At 44.2% G+C, this 18,952-nt stretch overlaps 1 protein-coding gene across 2 annotated transcripts in view; it reads right to left on the bottom strand.

The window, feature by feature from the left end:
- LOC148527265 (phosphatidylinositol 3,4,5-trisphosphate 3-phosphatase TPTE2-like) overlaps window positions 1-18,952 on the bottom strand; it is a 102,525-nt gene that overhangs the window by 34,450 nt on the left and 49,123 nt on the right. For both annotated transcript variants that reach the window (XM_088469227.1, XM_088469228.1), the window contains exons 5-9: window positions 13,145-13,306; window positions 10,005-10,124; window positions 9,165-9,264; window positions 8,375-8,438; window positions 1,145-1,209 (exon numbers count right to left, since the gene is read on the bottom strand). In XM_088469227.1, the coding sequence (XP_088325353.1) occupies window positions 1,145-1,209; window positions 8,375-8,438; window positions 9,165-9,264; window positions 10,005-10,124; window positions 13,145-13,306 (511 nt within the window). The remainder of the gene's footprint in view (window positions 1-1,144; window positions 1,210-8,374; window positions 8,439-9,164; window positions 9,265-10,004; window positions 10,125-13,144; window positions 13,307-18,952) is intronic.

An 18,952-nucleotide genomic window follows, 5' to 3' on the forward strand; every position in this document is an offset into this window, starting at 1 on the left:
CTGTTTTAGAAACATTTATACAATTTTATTTTGTTTTTTTGGCAAGACATAGAAACAGCGGTGGAACTTCAGCCTGAGCGCCCCCCTCCCCATCTTGGAGCCAGGAAGTGAAGTTCAGGATGGGTGGGGACATTTGCACAGTGCAATCCGTCTAAATGCAGCTTGTGAAAATATTACATGCTATAAGCAACCATTTACATGGGCTGCATTACACAGTCTGCACTGTGTACAGATGTGGCTGCCCCCATCTCTGTGCCTCCACTAGTGCCTCCTACATACCCTCCAACATCTCTCAGTTGAAAACCGGTACAGGGGCGTGGCCACTTTTAAAGGGGGAGTGATCATATATAAAAAGAGGGCGTGTCTACGGGTACTGAAGACTGGAGGCAGCTGGCCCTGGTTGGTAATTATGTCAACGTCAGTGCCTACTGCCAAGAACTACGGAGGACGGAGCCACCTGTCACTCAGCAGCGCTGCGGGAGTCTGTGACCCCGCACCGCTGCTATAGACTTCAGGAGATTGTACTCATTCGGTACAGCCCCTGTTTTGCCGATACAGACCATTACAAAACGGTACTGTACCGGCCAAATCAGTATAGTTGGAGGGTCTGCTCCTAATGGCTAGCAGAGTGGAGGCACAAGATGGAAGCTCTGCCACTGGATAGAAGCAGGGACAGAACTATGGGAGACAATGGAGGCGCCTGCCGCCGGGCGCCAGCTCTGAAGGGGCACCTCCTCCATTCACCCCACTTAGGGCTGTAAATATGTACCGAGAATGTACCGTCACGGCCACCCAATACATGGCACCTCTTCCTGGCACCTGAGAAGCTATGATAACCATATACTAGTGTCAGACAATCAGATGTCGCTTCCGTCAATCTATAGCCTGTCCCTACTCATTGATGTTGCTGCTCCTCATTGTGACTGTGGCGGCCCCCCTCACCCACAACTCCCCGTCCCACTCCTCCCTGGTGGCAAATTACAACCTCTGGGATGAACTTATGCCACGATAGAAGCACAGTGGAACATAGCAGGTACGTGCTACCTACATAACATGGAACTGTTAAAACTTCCACAAGAAACACTGAAGGTTTTTAAAAACGGATCAATATACTGTAGTTGACACCTCCTTTATAAAGACTTACCCCTATAGGGTTCCTGTAGAAAGATTGTTTTCCAGATGATGGAAATGACATGGCAATTATACGATCTACAAAACAATAAATTAATAATTTTTGAAAGAATGAAATTACTCAAATTACAGCAGTGAAATAAATAACAATATATTATAGTATTCTAGAAACTTTCTGACTTTCAGCAATCACAACAGTCTGCCCTTATTCTGTTTTATAGGGTGATAACTTGTGCAGCCGAGGTAAAAGCCTAATTGCCATGTACAGTTACTAACACACAGTATTATTGAGAAAAATCAGCTATAAATCTGCGCCCATCCCTCCCTGTGTCACAGATACCTCAGGTATTATTTAGCCCACTGTGCACCAGTCAGTATAGTTACACTGGGTGTGGTATATGAGTTAGACAATCATAATGTCGACATTCAGCGTGTCCATACAGGAATGTCGACATGGTCTGGATGTTAACATTGTGAATGTTGACAGGGTTAATTAAGCTGGATATACACTTAATGATATTTTGAACGATTTGCTCAATTACGAAAGATTGGAACGACAAATGTCAAGTGTGTACCCACTATGTCGGGCATTGCGCTCTCCCGCAGGGTCAACTGCCGCATTGACAATTCGGTCCTACATGCAGCTCAATCTGATGATGTGAATGATGACCCCATGCAGTGGGATGCGGCAGGGGCCGACATATCGGGTGGTCGGCCACCGGATCGTCTAATGTGTACCGGCCACCCGGTGTCGGCCTGTCGGCGGAGGAGTTGCCAGTCGCATCGCTGGGTACACACATCGTTTAGTGTGTACCCAGCTTAAGACAGGGCCGTAACTAGGGGTGTGCGAGTGGTGCCGTCGCACAGACCACACAGGGCACCGTGGGCAGCATCATCACTGCCCCAGAGCCCTTGTTTCTGGCTAGCAGGGTACCTGGAACAGCACCCTGCAGCTATTATCTGTAAGTACAGCCGCTAGGAGTGTCCCAAGGATGCTTCAGGCAGTGCTGCACTTCCTGTTACCGGTGGCCCTGACCCCTCTGCGTGATGTCATGCATCAGGGGTGGGGCTGGCACAGGGCTCTCAGAAGCCGTGTTACGGCATTGGTCAAAGAATCGACATTTGACAAGTTGACATTCACTCTGACATGTTCAACATGTCAATATTATGCATGTCGATGGTGAGACTGTCAACCATCCTATGAAACCCTAACTGCAGCCTAACCCTAAGCGAAGCCTAACCCTAACACTGATAAAGTTCATAATATAGATATACATACATAATATCAACATTTTGAACATGTTGACATTATGAACATTCTGAACGTCAACATTCAAAACTATTCGAAATATAGTTTTGACATTATGAATGTGGACAAGATGACTGCATACCATTATGTCCCATTAAAGCAATACCCAGGTTATTATGGACAGAGGGCCTGATTCAGAGCCGCTCGTAAGCGGCCGCTCGTTCGCTCCGAGCAATGTTCGCACATCTGCGCATGCGTATGGGTCATAATGCGAATGCCCCAACCAGTCAGTGCGGTCGGAAATCTTGTGCTCGCAAAATAGCAAGGGGCTGCTAATTTGATTGACAGGATGAGGCGTTTGTGGGTGGTAACAGGGGAAGGTGCTTGAAAACGGGGAGTGGAGATCCGAACGCAGGCGTGCCAAATGGTCAAAACGGGCGTTTTAAGGGTGTGCATAATTAACAAAGCAGCGTCATCGACCACGTCACTTGGTTGTCTTTTAGCCTGAACTGCTCGCATGATTGCGGTAGGAAAATGCTACCACAAGAATAGCGAGCAGTTCATACGCCTTTACTGTTAATTATCAAATAAATAGCGGAGATGACGTATGATGCGAACGGCCAAGGGGCGTCTTTACAACATAGCAAGCGCATGTTTCGGACACTCGCTCAGACATAGAGCCGTCAACAGACCGCAAAGAGCGAGCGTTCAATTTACATAGCCAGACCCTTTTTCTGAAAGAGCGAGCGCAAATAGCGTCCAGCTCTGAATCAGGCCCAGAATCGGTATGATTTACCGCCGGACCCATGCCCGGCGGTATGAATCCCGACAGCGGCATCCCGGCAGAGGAGGAGATCCCGATCGTCCTAAGGTAAGTATTGACTAACCTGATTCTACCCCCTAACCCTCCCTTAGGGGTGCCTAACCCTAACATTCCCCCCCAGTGCCTAACCCTAATCCCCCCTCTAAGTGCCTAAACCTAACCCCCCCTTCCCCGCCGCCTAAACCTAAGTCCCCCGGGGGAATGCCAAACCCTCAGTCCCCCCCGGAGGTGCCTAACGCTAACACTCCCTTCCCCTAGCCTAAACCTAACCTCACGGGGGGTGCCTAACCCTAAGTCCCCCCAGGAACCCTAAACCTTACCCTCCTCCCCCCGCACGGCTATCTGCGCTCGGCGTCCTTTCGATCGGGATGCCGGGTGCCGGTCTCCCGGCATCGGTAAAATGACAGGCATCTAGATTTAGACACCTGTCATTTAACCCTCGCCGGGATTAAGTAGTCGGGAAGCCGGCTGTCGGGATTAGGTCCGCCGGTTTCCCGACTGCATACCTTATGGACAGCTGCTGGACCTGTGTATTGACTAGAAACCATAATATGTTATGAATAATAGATAAAACATATAAACTGGTTTGGTCGTATAGGTCAAAACATGTGGCCCTGAAGGGGTTATATTTGCTGCTGGTGTAGATCACTAATAGACGGAGAAACGAGAGCACGATTACGACATTGTAATCGTGCTGTCAATTTTCCGTCTGTGATGTGCCTACACTGAACGTTCAGTGTAGGCACATCCATCATCCCCGTACATGCTGAACGTGATCGTCAGGTTGACCAGCATGTACGGGCGATGATAGATGTCGGAAATGACCAGCGGGCACGCACATCGCTGGTCGTTTCTAACATAAATGTGCCCGATGCATGCACGATTTGCATGCGATTGAACGATAACGATGTTGCACCTTTAGAGTATGAGGGTTTGCAAAATTGCAGATTTTTCTGCGGGATTTAAAGCAGCAATTTTTGTCATAAGAAAAACCAGGTTGATTTGACCTATAAAATAGTTGTGGCTTTAAAATTCAGCACTTTTGAAAACTAGGGCCTGCCCCTCGTATATTCTCCCTAACGTGATACAAGTGCTCTCAGTTGTTTCTCAGAAGCACACTAAGCAAACTCCAATAGGCCCAGATGATGGCTACATTTGTGCCGAATGTAATTTGGTAACTGAACATTTAAGTCTTGTGGGTTCAGGTATCTGTTTAATGGACATTTTTCTGTAACTTGTTTTTGATTCTAAAAAACTTCTCATAACAGTTATATTGTTTCATTAGCCTGACGTTTATTGGTGCATACACACGGTCAGACTTGTTAGATCAATGATGAACGACATGGCCAACGATTTAATGAATGATGAACGATTTCTGACAATATTAAAATGAACGAAATCGTTCAAATCTGTCTGCAAACACAGTCGATGTCAGATATCGTTATCTGACATGCGAGAACGTGCATCGTTGGTCGATACATGCCCTACATGTCAAAGATATGAACGATTGAACGATTTTTACAATCGTTCATATCTGAGAAGAAATCTGACTGTGTGTGTGTGTATGCACCATATGATGTACTGGGTTGTGCACATGTTTTTCAAAGGCATATAAACTACTTACGTTGATACTGAAGGGCAGTTACCTTTTGGCATAATGACAATGTTGGTAGTACTATGTTTTACTGAAAAGTCTTGCTGACTACGACTGTTTTTAAATTTAGTCCAATTACTTCACCGTGGTTTTCTGCACACTAATCTGATGCAAATGATTTGTAGAAAGAGTTTGTCAATGTACATCTACTCTAGGGTAGGTACCATTCACAAGGAACAGGAGGTGCACAGGGGAGGGGCATCGACAACAGGCAAGCAGCATAAGTACACAGGATACCAATTTGGGAGTGGGACCACTAGAGGCTTTATGAGAGCAATGGATTTGGTGAACAACAACTTAGAGGTAACTAAAAAGCATCTATTGGTAACATAATGAACTCTAGTCAATACTAGATATTACATTTAGAGTTCTTCTTTCATATGCCGTGTGACTGGCATCCTAGTGAAACCCACTACTGCAGTATACTATTTGCAGCTGTAGACCATAGTAACACATTGCATAAATGTTCACATGAGCCTGATTGTACAAAACATCTGACCGGTTCTTGCAGGTTATTAGAACATTGTTATCCAATTACATTAACATTCTAGAGAAATCAGAAATAGAATACAGGCTCTTCTGTGATATTACCAACAACAAAAAAAAATCCATTGCAAAAATATTTAATTTTTCTTCACCCATGACCCATTAGGTCTCCTTCACATTGGAGTTGAATAAAGAACACCTGTGAAGAGTTGACAAAGCCTCATACTCATACACTGCCGCTTTTAATGGAGCACAAGTCGGCTCTCTGCAGCACAGTGTATTATGTACATACAGATGTGTCCTCATACACCTTTGCTCAAATTGCACCAAATAACTTTGTTTGCCACGCCAAGGACTTTGCGACTTAGCCTCGCCAAGCGTCATGCCAGAGACATCTTATCTGCTTCACTAATGTGACAAAGTACAATGCAAGTGTATAGTGACTACTGATGCTGGAATTCATGTACTTCTGTGTGCGACTCAGTTGCTACTCTGGGTAAAAGGCAAAACATATACAGTAGGTCTAATACAAGCGGCCCGTGCCATGTGACACGCCATGTATTATTATGCGTAATCTATGACTTTATACCAAAAGTGCTAATCTAGTGTGCCCGGTACACTGTAAGTGACTTTGTATGCGGGTAGGATGCAAATAAGTTGCAAATTCAAGAAAAAGTTAAATTTGCTACCTGTGGTAGAGCGTCTTAGTCACGCCAAGCAACTTGTGCCATATGGTGCAAAAACGCTAGGACAGTGAGGGCACATATGTAATAGAGAACATTTAGAGTTGGACGCACATCCTGTTTTTTCTGATCTAAAATGCGCGTGTCTGCATCCATACTAGATTTATGTATGTCCCTGATTTGTGCCTGGAGAGATGGAACAGGGAAGGGTAGGGTCCATGTAAGCAAAGGATAAGTACAGTACAGAGGCGCTCATGTTGCCAGTAGGTGTACAGTTGTGGGTGCTCGGCCTATGGAGCAAACATCCAGGATGACGATCATTATATAAAAAAATTGTGCCCTTCTCACTCCCCAGCATGCCCTCTCCAAAATAATCCAAGGATCAGTGCTCGTAGCCTGGACTGGATTCGCAACTTATAACTTTAACTTTATATTACTCCAACCACCAACAGGCATGGGTGTTGGGAAAGGGCTCCACTTCTTTCAGCACGGGGCTGTTGTGTTCCTAGTGAATGTAGCCTGTGCTGAACAGGTTGGGGTTTTCCCTGTTATAATTTCACCAACCATCATCATCATCATCACAAAGTTACTGAAAGAATTGTGTCTTGCGTATGCTGCCGCTTCACCGTACGCTAAAAGTGATTCTTGTGGACAAATTGTCATTTTTTTTTTATTCTATGTATAACAGCATATGTGCAACACAAACCACACACTTGGGGCCCCATTGAACAAGAATGATGTCATCCTTTCAGTATTAAGCAAACAGTGCTAAACTTAGCTCACCGCCGTTAGTTACTGTACAGCTTACGCCATCTATAAATGGCGATAGTGATACGGTCCCCATTGCCGGCAATGGGGAGCCAGCAACAGCCTTTCCAGCTTCAGCCAAGCCTTCCGGCACTGCCGGGTCCCCGCCAGGTGAAAGTGTAATGAGCTGACTGCACATTGTGCAGGACACAACAGTCCACCGCTGGCCAAAGTAAACAGTTTTAAATAAAAATAGTTTTTCAATATTAGTTGTAAATATATTGATATTACATCATAAATTGCATTTTAGGTACATTAGATTATTTACACTTTAATATACTGTACACATACAAATGTGTATATATACATCAGAATCAATGTTAGAATGATGTTTAGCAGCTAAACAATTGTCTTTCTGTTAATGTTGGCTTATGTTGAATTATTTTTCATTTTTGCAGAGACATCATTAAGAACAATCATCAAAATGGCTAACGTACGATCCAGGGCATGGCCAGATGTATGAATGGGTCTGATTTTCTTGACAGCCTCTTACTCATTAGAAATCTTGTAAAGGTAATATGAATTAAAGTCTTTTAATATAAAGGAGCAGATGTACGAAGCCTTGGAGAGAGATAAAGGGGGAGATGTAATAAAGCTTGGAGAGAGATACAATTGTGAGATATAAAGCACCAACCAACCAGCTCCTAACTGTCATTTTTCAAACATAGCCTGTAACATGGCAGTCAGAAGCTGATTGGTTGGTTCTTTACCTCTCATAATTTTATCTCTTTCCAAGCTTTATTAAATCTCCCCCAAAGTACCAAACAATGCATGTTTCAGGCGGTGTTTGAAAAATGACAGGAGCTGATTGGTTGGTACTTTAGCTATCTCCAAGGTTTGATACATCTCCCCCAAAGTACCAACCGATCAACTCCTAGCTGTCATTTTTCAAACACGGCCTGTAAAGTCACAGTTAGGAGCTGATTGGTTGGTACTTTATATTTCTCCATTTTATCAACACAATGTAGATAAACGTTATTGGACACCCCAGTGCAAGTGAAATGGTCCTATGCACACGAGTTCCAAATGGCCACTATTGTGGCGGTGTCGACAAGAACACTTTGTAGGGAGGCCCCTGCACTTGCAGTTCTACGCAACAACAAATGTTTTTATTACAACGACAATGCCACCTGTCATGTCTCCTGGGCGACACTGGACTGGTATACAGATAATTCCGTAACCCGGATGGACTGGCCAGCTCAGAGTCCAGATCTTAACTCCACTGAGAACCCCTGGGACGAATTTGATCGACGGGTGCGTTCTAGGCAAACTCAACCTTCAGTGTCACAGTTGGTCACTGTACTTAAGGAAGAATGGCAAAACATACCGCCTGCTGTTGTCCCGGAACTTGGGAACAGTTTGCCAAGATGGGTGTCTGCAGTAATCGTGGTGGACCTACAGAGTACGGACATCAATAAAATCTCGTTGACCTATTTGCTGTCAGTGTCCAATCACTTTTGTCTGCATAGTGTATATCCAAGGGTTAGTACATCTCCCCCATATTCTTTATTTTAATAAATACTAAACCATGGCACACTCACCAGTTATGTAGGTAAGATCCAGGTCAAATCCATCTTTTTGATACCTTCTTTTGTTTTCAGAGACCTACAAAAGAACACAATTTAGTCTATAAATACTTTACTTAGATCATAAACTCCTTGGGAAAGAAGTTAATAATTTCTCAGAATTAATTGTACCTGAAAGTATTATTTATTCTCTTACTGGCTGTATTAATTGTCCCCAATGTGTTCTTTCCACAGTGACATGTACACTCTCTGACTACATAAACAATAATTACACGTTATTACAGAAGGATCTTGTAACCTAATGTTAGTTTGGAAGTCTGCATGGAATATGTTTGTCTATAAAACGTTGTCAATCACAGAGCCACATTTGCAGACCCGAAGTCCAGCAGATTAAGGCACAGACTGATTTTCTGCCGGCAGTGCGAGGTAGATAAAAATGTGCTTTAGCGCAAAAAGTAAAGCTCTGCATGCCTGTACGTTTTGCAATATGTAAATTACTTTTATAATATGAAAACTTTGGTGAAAGAATGAAAATCCTGTGTTTAGTCACGAGCCTGTTGGCCTTCATGTATTTAATAAAGAGGACCGACCACATTTAACAGTGTGACAGCACCACTGGCACGTACAGTAAATCAGAATCAGTCAAAACGCATGTTGTACCTTGCACTTGCCATTAGTTCAGTGTTATAGGACTAGTGAAGTGATTACAAGAGCATGTATTAGATGGAAACCAGATTCATGGCCAAGTACAGATAGGCACATGTAATACTGAACCATATTCTAGTAATAACAGCAAACAACTCACCATTCTCCGAGTAACCTTTTCAAGCTGTTTCTTCTGAGAAGCCAGGCGGAATATTCTGACCAAGATGATGATTCTCAAAGCTCGGAAAAAATTGACCAATCTAGGGGAAGAGATATATACGTAAGTAGCTAACACTTGTATATCTGCCTGTATGCTGTATGGCACTGCCTGAATTTGAGCTTGGAATCCAAGTAACATTATCAGCTAAAATGCTGTATCTTTCCTAACAGTGTTTCAGCTTGGACCAATGCCAGCATCACCTTCACTTGTCCTGTTTAGAAGGTATCATAAAAACTCCCCCTTCGGAAGGCATGTGCTAAGGGTACAGGCATTATGTACACGGTGCAAATAGCACAGAATCCCATTCTAGATGGGCAGTGACTATTCACACTTCATACATCAGAGGTCATTTACGCAGCAATCAGAAGGATTTTGCCTTTTAAATCGCTAAGAATCAATGGGTTAAATCGCAGGAATCGCACCAGTACCTGCATCGCACAGGCTATTACATGACGGCCTTTATATGCACTGCAAAGTGTATAATTCCTTGGTACGGGCCCTCAGTCCAGTCATCTGATCCTATTAGTCAGTGCAAACTTCTGCTCTTCACCAATCGCTTTCCTCTTGCCCCCCAAACCTATTGTGCCTTGGAGGAAGTCTGGGACACACTGAAACCAACAGCAAGATCAAAGCTAATGAAGCACAGCAGATGGCTTTCACTGTGTAAATGACCATCATTATAGGCACACAAGCTAAAAAACAAATGAGGAAGATTTTGTACTATATCTAGTTGAAAAATGACACTTTACTATGGAATATTGGTTATAATGGAATATTTACCTTGGAATATTGGTTGCGCCGCTGAAGTCGGTAAAGGCGTATATCAGAGTTACGATCAGCGTGATGACAACGATAGCAGCATCGAAAATATTTAACTTAGAACTAAAGTATTTCCAAAATCTGAAAGAAATAGAATGGAAACAACAAGTTCATTGCTCCAATTCATTTCTTTACGGCCTAGGAGATTGTGTGTACATAGCAATGCTGAAAAGATGGAGAAAGAGAAGACTGCGCTGGACAATAGGGAGCAGACATGTCAGAGATCGGAGCACAGGCGGCATATCCTGATATACCAGAGTACAATAAGGAAACATGAGGACATGGAAAAAGTCACTGTATCTGTGGCTCATCATCTCAATAATTCATAGTGTTGTTCTATCAGCTTTCTGTCTCTAACACATTCCTGTGTTTCCATCCTGTTATTGCTAATATTATTATCATGTCATTATTGAAATATAAATAGAAGATTTGTATACACAACATGAGGGTGGAGTTGTATATGTAAATGGATATGTATAGGTATATATATTATAGCGTGCTACCACTGTTATGCGAGAATACGGATGCTGTTCACACCATAGCCGATTAAAGTTCCTTTTTTAATCATAAAATTACAGACAATTTTGACTTCTATGAGATCATCTCAGTCCCAGTTTCACTTAATCTGCCGACTTCAGACCAGTCAGACAGAGTCTCTCTTAGTATGAGAGACGACTGCTGACTGGTTGATGCGCGAGCAGCAGCAGCTCCGCCCAGGCCAGGCAGTTTGGGCGTTGCCTTGTCTTGCCTTCGAAGCTGCTGCTGGCTGGTGCTGTGTGTGCCGCTCAGACGCTGCTGCATAGACTCAGGTCCCAGACAGGAGGACCCGTCCTCTGCCAGCCTGACTCCCGACCCAGCCACAGGCGCACCCACCCGCAGCGGAAAGGGCTGCGCTGCGCAGCATAAATCAAATGACAGCGCAATCCTAGGCTATAATTATATAACCAACAAACTCTCACTATGACTGGGCTTATTGCTGCAATAATACCACATCATACTATGATATGGTATAAGCCTGTTGGTAAGCCTGATGAGCATGTAAGGGGCATGATGAGACAATATCAGATGAGCATGTGTGAGAGGTCTGATGGAGGAGGGTTTAATTGTATTGACCATTTAAATTTTTTTCCAGTGAATGGGTGGGTAGGGGCCCCAGTGCATTGCTTTGCCCAGGCCCACACTGTTGGACAGCCCTGAGTAAACTGGGATACATGTGACCTAATATTTTTCCTCAGTATCCTCATCATCCCCATTCTCGCTCAGATTGTATGAATTTAAACCATGATGTATTTTTATTACTGTTATACCCCTATCAGACTTAAGATCTGGGAAATTGCCAGGTCTATCAAACGGGCGGATTCCCGGGTCTAAGCCCGTCCCTGGTAAAGAGCAGGGTCATGGACCCAGGACTTGGTCCTGGGCTGTTTCTTTTCACACATACCAAAATCCTGGATCGATGCGCCTTCTCGTGCAAAAACCAGGGATTTTGATGTATGTGTGAAAAGGGTATTATTATATTTTATTTACAAGGGTTCTGTAGGGCTGTACAAGGGGTATAAAACTGACAACAAGAAATGTAAGTACTGAACAATACACACATAGATGTATAATTAAAGTGTGCAGTTAGCATCATTATGTAGCGGAGGCAAGGATTACAGGGTCCTGCTTATAGTCTATAGGGCATACTAGTGGAAACGATGGAGAAAAGAGGGTAGAGGAGGGCAGAGTCTATAGAGTTAGGAGGATGGATATAAAGATAGAATGAAAAAGTGAGTTTTAATGGAATGCTAGAAGGTCAAGAGGCTGGATGACAGTGAGTGAGGGCAGAGCCCACAGCCCAGGAGAAATACTGAATCCTAGAGTGTGAAGTGGTGATCAGGGAGGAGGAAAGGAAGAAGTATGTGAGGAAATGAGCCTGGAGTAGTAGAGAAGACCGTTATGGTTGAGAACTTTGAAGATGTCAGGGAGATTAATTTGAATGTAATTCGGAGTGGTATAGGAAAGCAGTGGAGTGACTGGCAGTGGGGGGCAGCAGAGGGAGAGCGACGAGAGAGGAAAATCAGGTGGGCAGCAGAGCTGATGATAGCCTGGAGAGGGGCAAGGCAGGAGGACCAGATAGGAGCAGTAATTGAGGTGAGAAATTATGAGGACATGAATGAGAGGGGATGTACTCAGCATCCTGGCGTGCGGGATGCTGACAGGTGAAATACCGGCGCCAAAATCCCGGCTGCATCGAGATCCCGGGATCAGAATCCCGCCCACCGGCATCCCTCAAGGTAAGTATCGGGCGTTAGGGGGAGGGTTAGGGTGCGGAGTTAGGGTTAGGCATTAGGGGGAGGGTTAGGCACTAGGGGGGATGATTAGGTTCAGGGTGTGGGGAAGGGGAGGTTAGGTTTAGGCACTAGGGGGGGAGGTTAGGGTTAGGCACCGGGGAGGGAGGATAAGGGTTAGGGGTTAGACTTATATTCTTTCCTTATGGGTGTCGGGATGCCACCGTCGGTATTCTGACCAGCAGCATCCCGACCGCCGGCATCTCATACTGAACCCTTCTAGTAGCTTTCAGGGTGAGGAAGTGCCTGATTCTGGAAATATTGCGGGGGAAGTAGGAAAGGGCTTGTGAGAGGAGTAGTGTGAGACGCTGTCAATGGACAGGGAGAATGGGAAAGTATAGCGGGCCTTGACTGTGAGAAAGACAATGAATTCAGTTTTAGAAACATTGAAATGACACAAAGAAGGAGGACAGACGAAGAGAAGTAAATTTGGGTATTGTCTGCATAGAGGTGGTAGCAAAGTCCAAAGGAGAAGGAGGCCAAGGACAGAACCTCGGTCGATGTACTTCTTTATCAGAAACTCTACATTCACAAGAAGAAACACAATTTGGTCCCATTGGAATTACTTTGCTGTTGCTGTTAGTCACTAAAGTCAAATGACGAAATCCAAAAGTGCACAACATATTAAAACAAATTTGTTTTGGTTTTTATATTCTATGTGTTTAGCTTGTGCTTATAAACTGTTTAGGATTAATAGCTACAATTCACTGCAGTAGTGCTTTGCTTATACATTGAACATATCATTACGGTTATGTGGGCTCTGTCACGTACCCCTCCGCAAAGATCCGCAGCAGAACATCAATCAGGAAAAAAAGGGAAATAGATAAGGAAATGGCAGAAATTATAGCCGCTGTCTCTTTGCTCTTGTCCACCACAGATAAATCCACAATTACAAATACAAAATCCACAATGATGAGGAGAACCCCAAATGCCCTGGAATGAAAACAAGGACAAGTAAGGGAATACTCAGAATACAGCAGCATATGCCCAATCCCATGATAATAGTGACTGAAGACGATTCCTAAACACTTACATATAATTGGGCATAATACACACTGATTATACTGCACAATCATTACACCTGTCAGCTACTCTGAATTCTTTAGCTGATGGTATGTACACTGCTTCGTACATAAGTGAGCAAGCGATTATTAGTATTCCTTTAACTAGTAGCAACCATTCGCATTTTGTATATACTTCTGATCTATACTTTTAGTCTGCTTGCATCAGGTTTGTGCATCATTTGTTTTGCAGGATTATAGGAAACTGATGATTATAGGAAATTGATGTTGTGTTTGGTTCACAGGATCGCCATATGTAATACTGAGATATAACATATAACGTAACTCTAATATAGAGCAGAGGTGACAAAGGATTTCAGCACTACAAGGTGGGGAAAGCCACATAAAATATTAACATTCATTTATTAGAGAGGCACAAAATATTAGACTGTGAAATAGTCTTTGGTTTCAAATTTGCGACTTGCCGGTCAAGGTTTGCTTTCCAGGCCACATTTGAGGATCGCCACTTGCTTTTAAAAGAGTGTTTTTGTTTTTTTTTCTACCTGTTTTTATTGAAGCAAGACGTATCATTACATCATAAAGAGAGTGTTTTAACTATTTTACAGTACTATTTAAATATTTTTATTTAATAAAAATATATTTTAACATCAAACTCTGAACACTACAATGTTAGAAAGTAATAGGTTCAAATAGCTAATGTTTTATTAGTGCAAAACTTTGTAAGTCTTGTAAGACCCTATGAATGGAAGAAAGATGGATAACCAGAAAATATCTCACCAGGAAGAATTGGTATGTAATGGACATGCCCGCGAGAGGGTACAGTAGTTTGTCTTACAAGTGACAAGATCTGTCCTGACAAGTGTCACCCAACGACAGCTATCCCATCTTGCCAATTACGTCTTTACGTAAATCACCATTTTAAGAAATGTAATCACTGAGACATCATTTATAATCAACAATAGTAACTTTGCTGACCTTTAAATTTTGTTTTCAAATGTTATTGAAATCACAGCTCCACCTAAATCTACACTAGTCTGTTTTGTAAACTGAATATGTTTCCTACACTGACAGAATGTTGTTTGGTGCGGCTGGAACAGCACAGGTAATCAGTACATGCTCATTCTCTGTATTTGTCCGCCTTGAACTCTCTGTCCTGACACAATTGTTTAACTATATAAACGTGTAACCATGTTTTTCAATGCCTACATTTATTTAATCAAGATAACCAATCATAACCTACTTTTACCTGGGGTCTAAATATGGACAGGCCGGAATAGAGTTTAAGCTGCCTGATGGAACAGTAGCGTTCCAATATACAGTAGGTATACTATGGAGCAGATTAATACTTAGGGGTATATTTACTGAAGTGCGGGTTTAAAAGTGGAGATATTGCTCATAGCAACCAATCAGAATCTAGCTATAATTTTCTAGAAGGTACTCCACTTTTGAAAACCTGCATTTTAGTAAATATACCCCTTCGGCTGTGAAACTGTGAATACGGAATACATACGATTTACCGGTTCTAATCCCGACATAGGCAATCCGGCAGAGGAAGAAATCCCGATCGTCAAAGGTAAGTATTTACTTACCTAATTCTTCCCCCTAACCCTAACCCTCCCTTAGGGGTGCCTAACCCTAACCTCCCCCCCAAATGCCTAACCCTAACCCCCCTCTAAGTGCCTAAACCTAACCCCCCCCTTCCCCGCCGCCTAGACCTAAGTGCCCCAGGGGGCTGCCTAACCCTAACCTCCCCCCGGGGGTGCCTATCCCTAACCCTCTCTTCCCCTAGACTAAATCTAACCTCCCAGGGGGGTGCCTGACCCTAAAGCCCCCCTGGGAACCTTAAACCTAACCCTCCTCCCCCCCCTACCCCCCGAGGCTGTCCGCTTGGCATAGGTAAAATGACAGGGTCGGGATATCGACGCCTGTCATTTAACCCCTTGCCGTGATCAGACAGTCAGGAAGCTGATGGTCGGGATTCCGTCCATCTGCTTCCTGACTGCTTCCCGTGAATACATGGCTTAGCATTTGTCTGGCAAAGCTACAAATACTTTATTAAGCACTGGTTAATGTTAACTCAACATATTGTAACTTTTTGTTTATGTAATCCACCTGCACACAGATTATCATTGCATAAGATCACATGCTGAATGCAGGCAGGTGTTGGGGAATATTTGCAGGACTCCTCCTAGATTCAAAAGAAACACACATCCTTATGCATGTGGAAAGCTAAAATGGGGACATCACTGACCTGAAAATGCACACAATGGGCCTGATTCTCTCAGACGGACGCATCTGCGGACGCTTTTCTGTCCGGCCACGGCATACTGCTTACTAGTTTATGCTAATGCTAGTTATCCAAGCACCTACATGTGGAAGGCCATCCTGACCACTGTTTTCAAGTCTAGCTGCGATCATTAGTATCTTAACTTGTACCCAACCCATGCTGGGTGAAAAATATCTGTCTTAAACAGGTGTCGCATGGTAACCACCCAGAAATGTTAATTTTATGCTTAGAGTGGTCCTTCAATAGACTGATCAATCCGTCCGCTCTTTCTGTCTCTGTCCGTATGTACATGCCTCACCATGCACAGTCCATTTGCTTACTATGGAGTATGTGCAGTTTGCAGATATCTGCAAGATCCATGCACATTTATTATACCCCTTTCACAGCAAAATCCTGGGTCCGACCAAGGTTAAAGAACACGGTTTCAACCCGTGTCACAGCTGCTCACACCACTTTCACAGTGCACCTTAGACCCAGGTTATTCCCGGGTCGTCCCCGTTCACACTGCACCTGTGTCTACCCTGCATGTCACTCCCTTGAGGTGGGCCTCTGCATCCACACCCAATAAGCAGATTTTAAACTTAACCCGGTTAGAATAACCTGGGTCCCCCCTTTCAGACTGCAGTTTATCAGGGTCAGGCCTTGATTTGAAGTCCTGGGACACAGAACCTGCGTTGATTTTTTCACACCAAGCCAGGGCCAGGGTTGCCCCTTGCAATATCCCATATGAGAAACTTGGTGTGAATGGGGTACTAGTTATAAATCAGATTAAAGTTATTGTTATTTGCTAAAAAGCAGACAAAAGCTGATTGAAATGTCACATGCAATATTTTTTTCTCTGTTTTGACATATTGCTAACTCAAAATATCCCAGGGCTTCCTGACATATGCACATTCCTTATCTGTAACATGTTGTTGTATTGACTGCAGCTGTTGGGGTTTCCACCACTCTGATCATTTATTAGAAACAATGACAGCGTCAAAGTAGACAGTGTATATACCTATAATAAATGTCAGAGAGAAGTGTGACTTCTGACTAGGGGAAAGGGAGCCGCTCTACAGCTCATTCTCAGCATACTGGAAAATCTTAGGGCCTGATTCACTACAGATCGCAACTGCGTTTGCAATAGCTATAACCAGGCGCTCCGACACGGCCCCCCTCCTCTCCGTCAGGTGGCCGGCTGCGCACTGAGCGGAGCGCGCCCAGCACCGCACTTATAGACTCTGGGCACTAGAGTGTACCCAGAGTCTAAAGCGCATACACAAGTCACCGGGAAAATGGCCGTGGTGGCCATTTTCCCTGTACTGCGCATGCGCAAACAACGGGAAAATGGCTGAGGCGGCCATTTTCCAGTCGTTCTTACAGGCTTGACACCGGAGCCAACGTGGGACTCAGGAGAGGTAAGTTTATGGGTGCAGGGTGTGCGGTGCGGGCCCCCCCTGGACCCAGGGGCCCGTGTGCCCCGCACCCATTATAAATACACCCCTGGTTATTACGCATGCAATCTCACTGCGCTAATATGCTAATCCATTACGATCGCTATGCCGTCGCAGCAGAACATAAGGACGCCACTTTACCTTACACACATCCATAATGTTTAGCAAGACTGAGAAACCATCGGTACAATCGTGTACCATCGCAGCCTCACGCACACTTGCACAAGCTCTGACCTTACTCAGGAATTGATAACTTCATCGCACACTATGAGTCTTCAGGCTGCGTAAGGCATCGCAATGGATAATTTATGCACACCCATGTAACGGCATTCAAAAGCACTGGCACGCCTCCGTTTTGCCGTCCATACCCCCCCGTCACCACCCACAAATGGCACTTCCTGTCAATCACTCTGTGATAGCTCTGCGTAGTCACTGCGATCGCAATCCTGAATGCAGTGGCCACTTCGCGCACGCCCACTGCGATGCATACGCATGCGCAGAACGCAACAATCGGCACACTGCATGCGTAATCGCAGTTGCGAACGGTAATGAATCAGGCCCAGAGTCAAGTAGCTGCAAACTAGGTTGTGCAACTTTTTACCACGGGTAAAACCCGCAGCCATGTGTTTTTGCTATTCAACTACAAATCCATGCTAAATGAACTGACAGCTTATAGTTTGTACTTCCAGGCTATGTGATAACTATGAAAATGTCCTTATTTTAATGTAAAAATGTAAGAATATACTGGTACACCCCTCCTGATGAATAATAATGTATTTAGAGGTGTTAGAGGGGTGACAGGAAGGTGCAGACTCCCCCTCAGTGACAGGAGCCGGGTGCTGCACTGTATAATTAAGTACAGCACTCGGCTCCTGGCACTGTGAGGGAGCCGGTCGGCACTGCACACAGGGTAGTCCGAAGCTCCGGCACCCCCCCTTCCCCCAGTAATAACCATGGTGACGGGACCACGAGGGTTCGGCCACAAGGCCATGCCACCTTCCCACATGACCACGCCCCTGCCCAATATGCCAAACCCATTTTCAGCGGCGCGCGACTTCGCCGTGCACACAGAATCCCTCCCCGCACTGGGTGACACCATGGGGAGGGACGCCACTTTTTTGTGTAATGATGTAGGACATGTATGATGGGGTGTTGTATTGATGGGAGATGGGTTTTTGAACTTGCATATGGGAGTTGCAAGTTTTTTTTCTATTATTTTACAGACTTGTGTAAAAACACTAAAGCTGGATACAGACCTGAACGATATAACATTCGTCCGTGCTATGAACCATATATCGATGGTGCATCGGCGGATTCACACATCCGATATGTCTGTGTACTATGTCGTTCACAGACATATCTGACCGACCCTACAGCACAGCCAATGACGATATATCTAGCAAATATATCGTTTCATCTGGCTGTCTGTACGTCCGATCCGCTGACCGCACGATATGTCACCTGCAGCAGCCATTGAATATGACATCACAAGTCAGCTCTGCTGGACATACACATTGGGCAGACGATTGCTAAGTGTGTATGCATTTACCAATCGTTAGATAGGTCAGCAGGTGTGTACCCAGCTTTAAAGATAATAGAGACACATTAATTTACCCCAAAATACTCTAAGCATTTTTATTAGCTGAAATAAAATTGCTGGTTATAATTTTGTTTTGTTTTTTTATAAAAGTTGTACTAATTGATCCTTTGACACCTTTTAACAGCCTCCAATACTTTGCTTATGGCCACTAACATCCTCCTACACTGTACTAATGGACACCTGTTATCTTATGTGCCACTTTTTTATGGTTCTGGATGACTTCCCCACTCTTGC

Source organism: Taudactylus pleione, unplaced genomic scaffold (assembly GCF_031769625.1).
Source record: "Taudactylus pleione unplaced genomic scaffold, aTauple2 ptg000089l, whole genome shotgun sequence".
NCBI classification, from domain to species: Eukaryota; Metazoa; Chordata; class Amphibia; order Anura; family Myobatrachidae; genus Taudactylus; species Taudactylus pleione.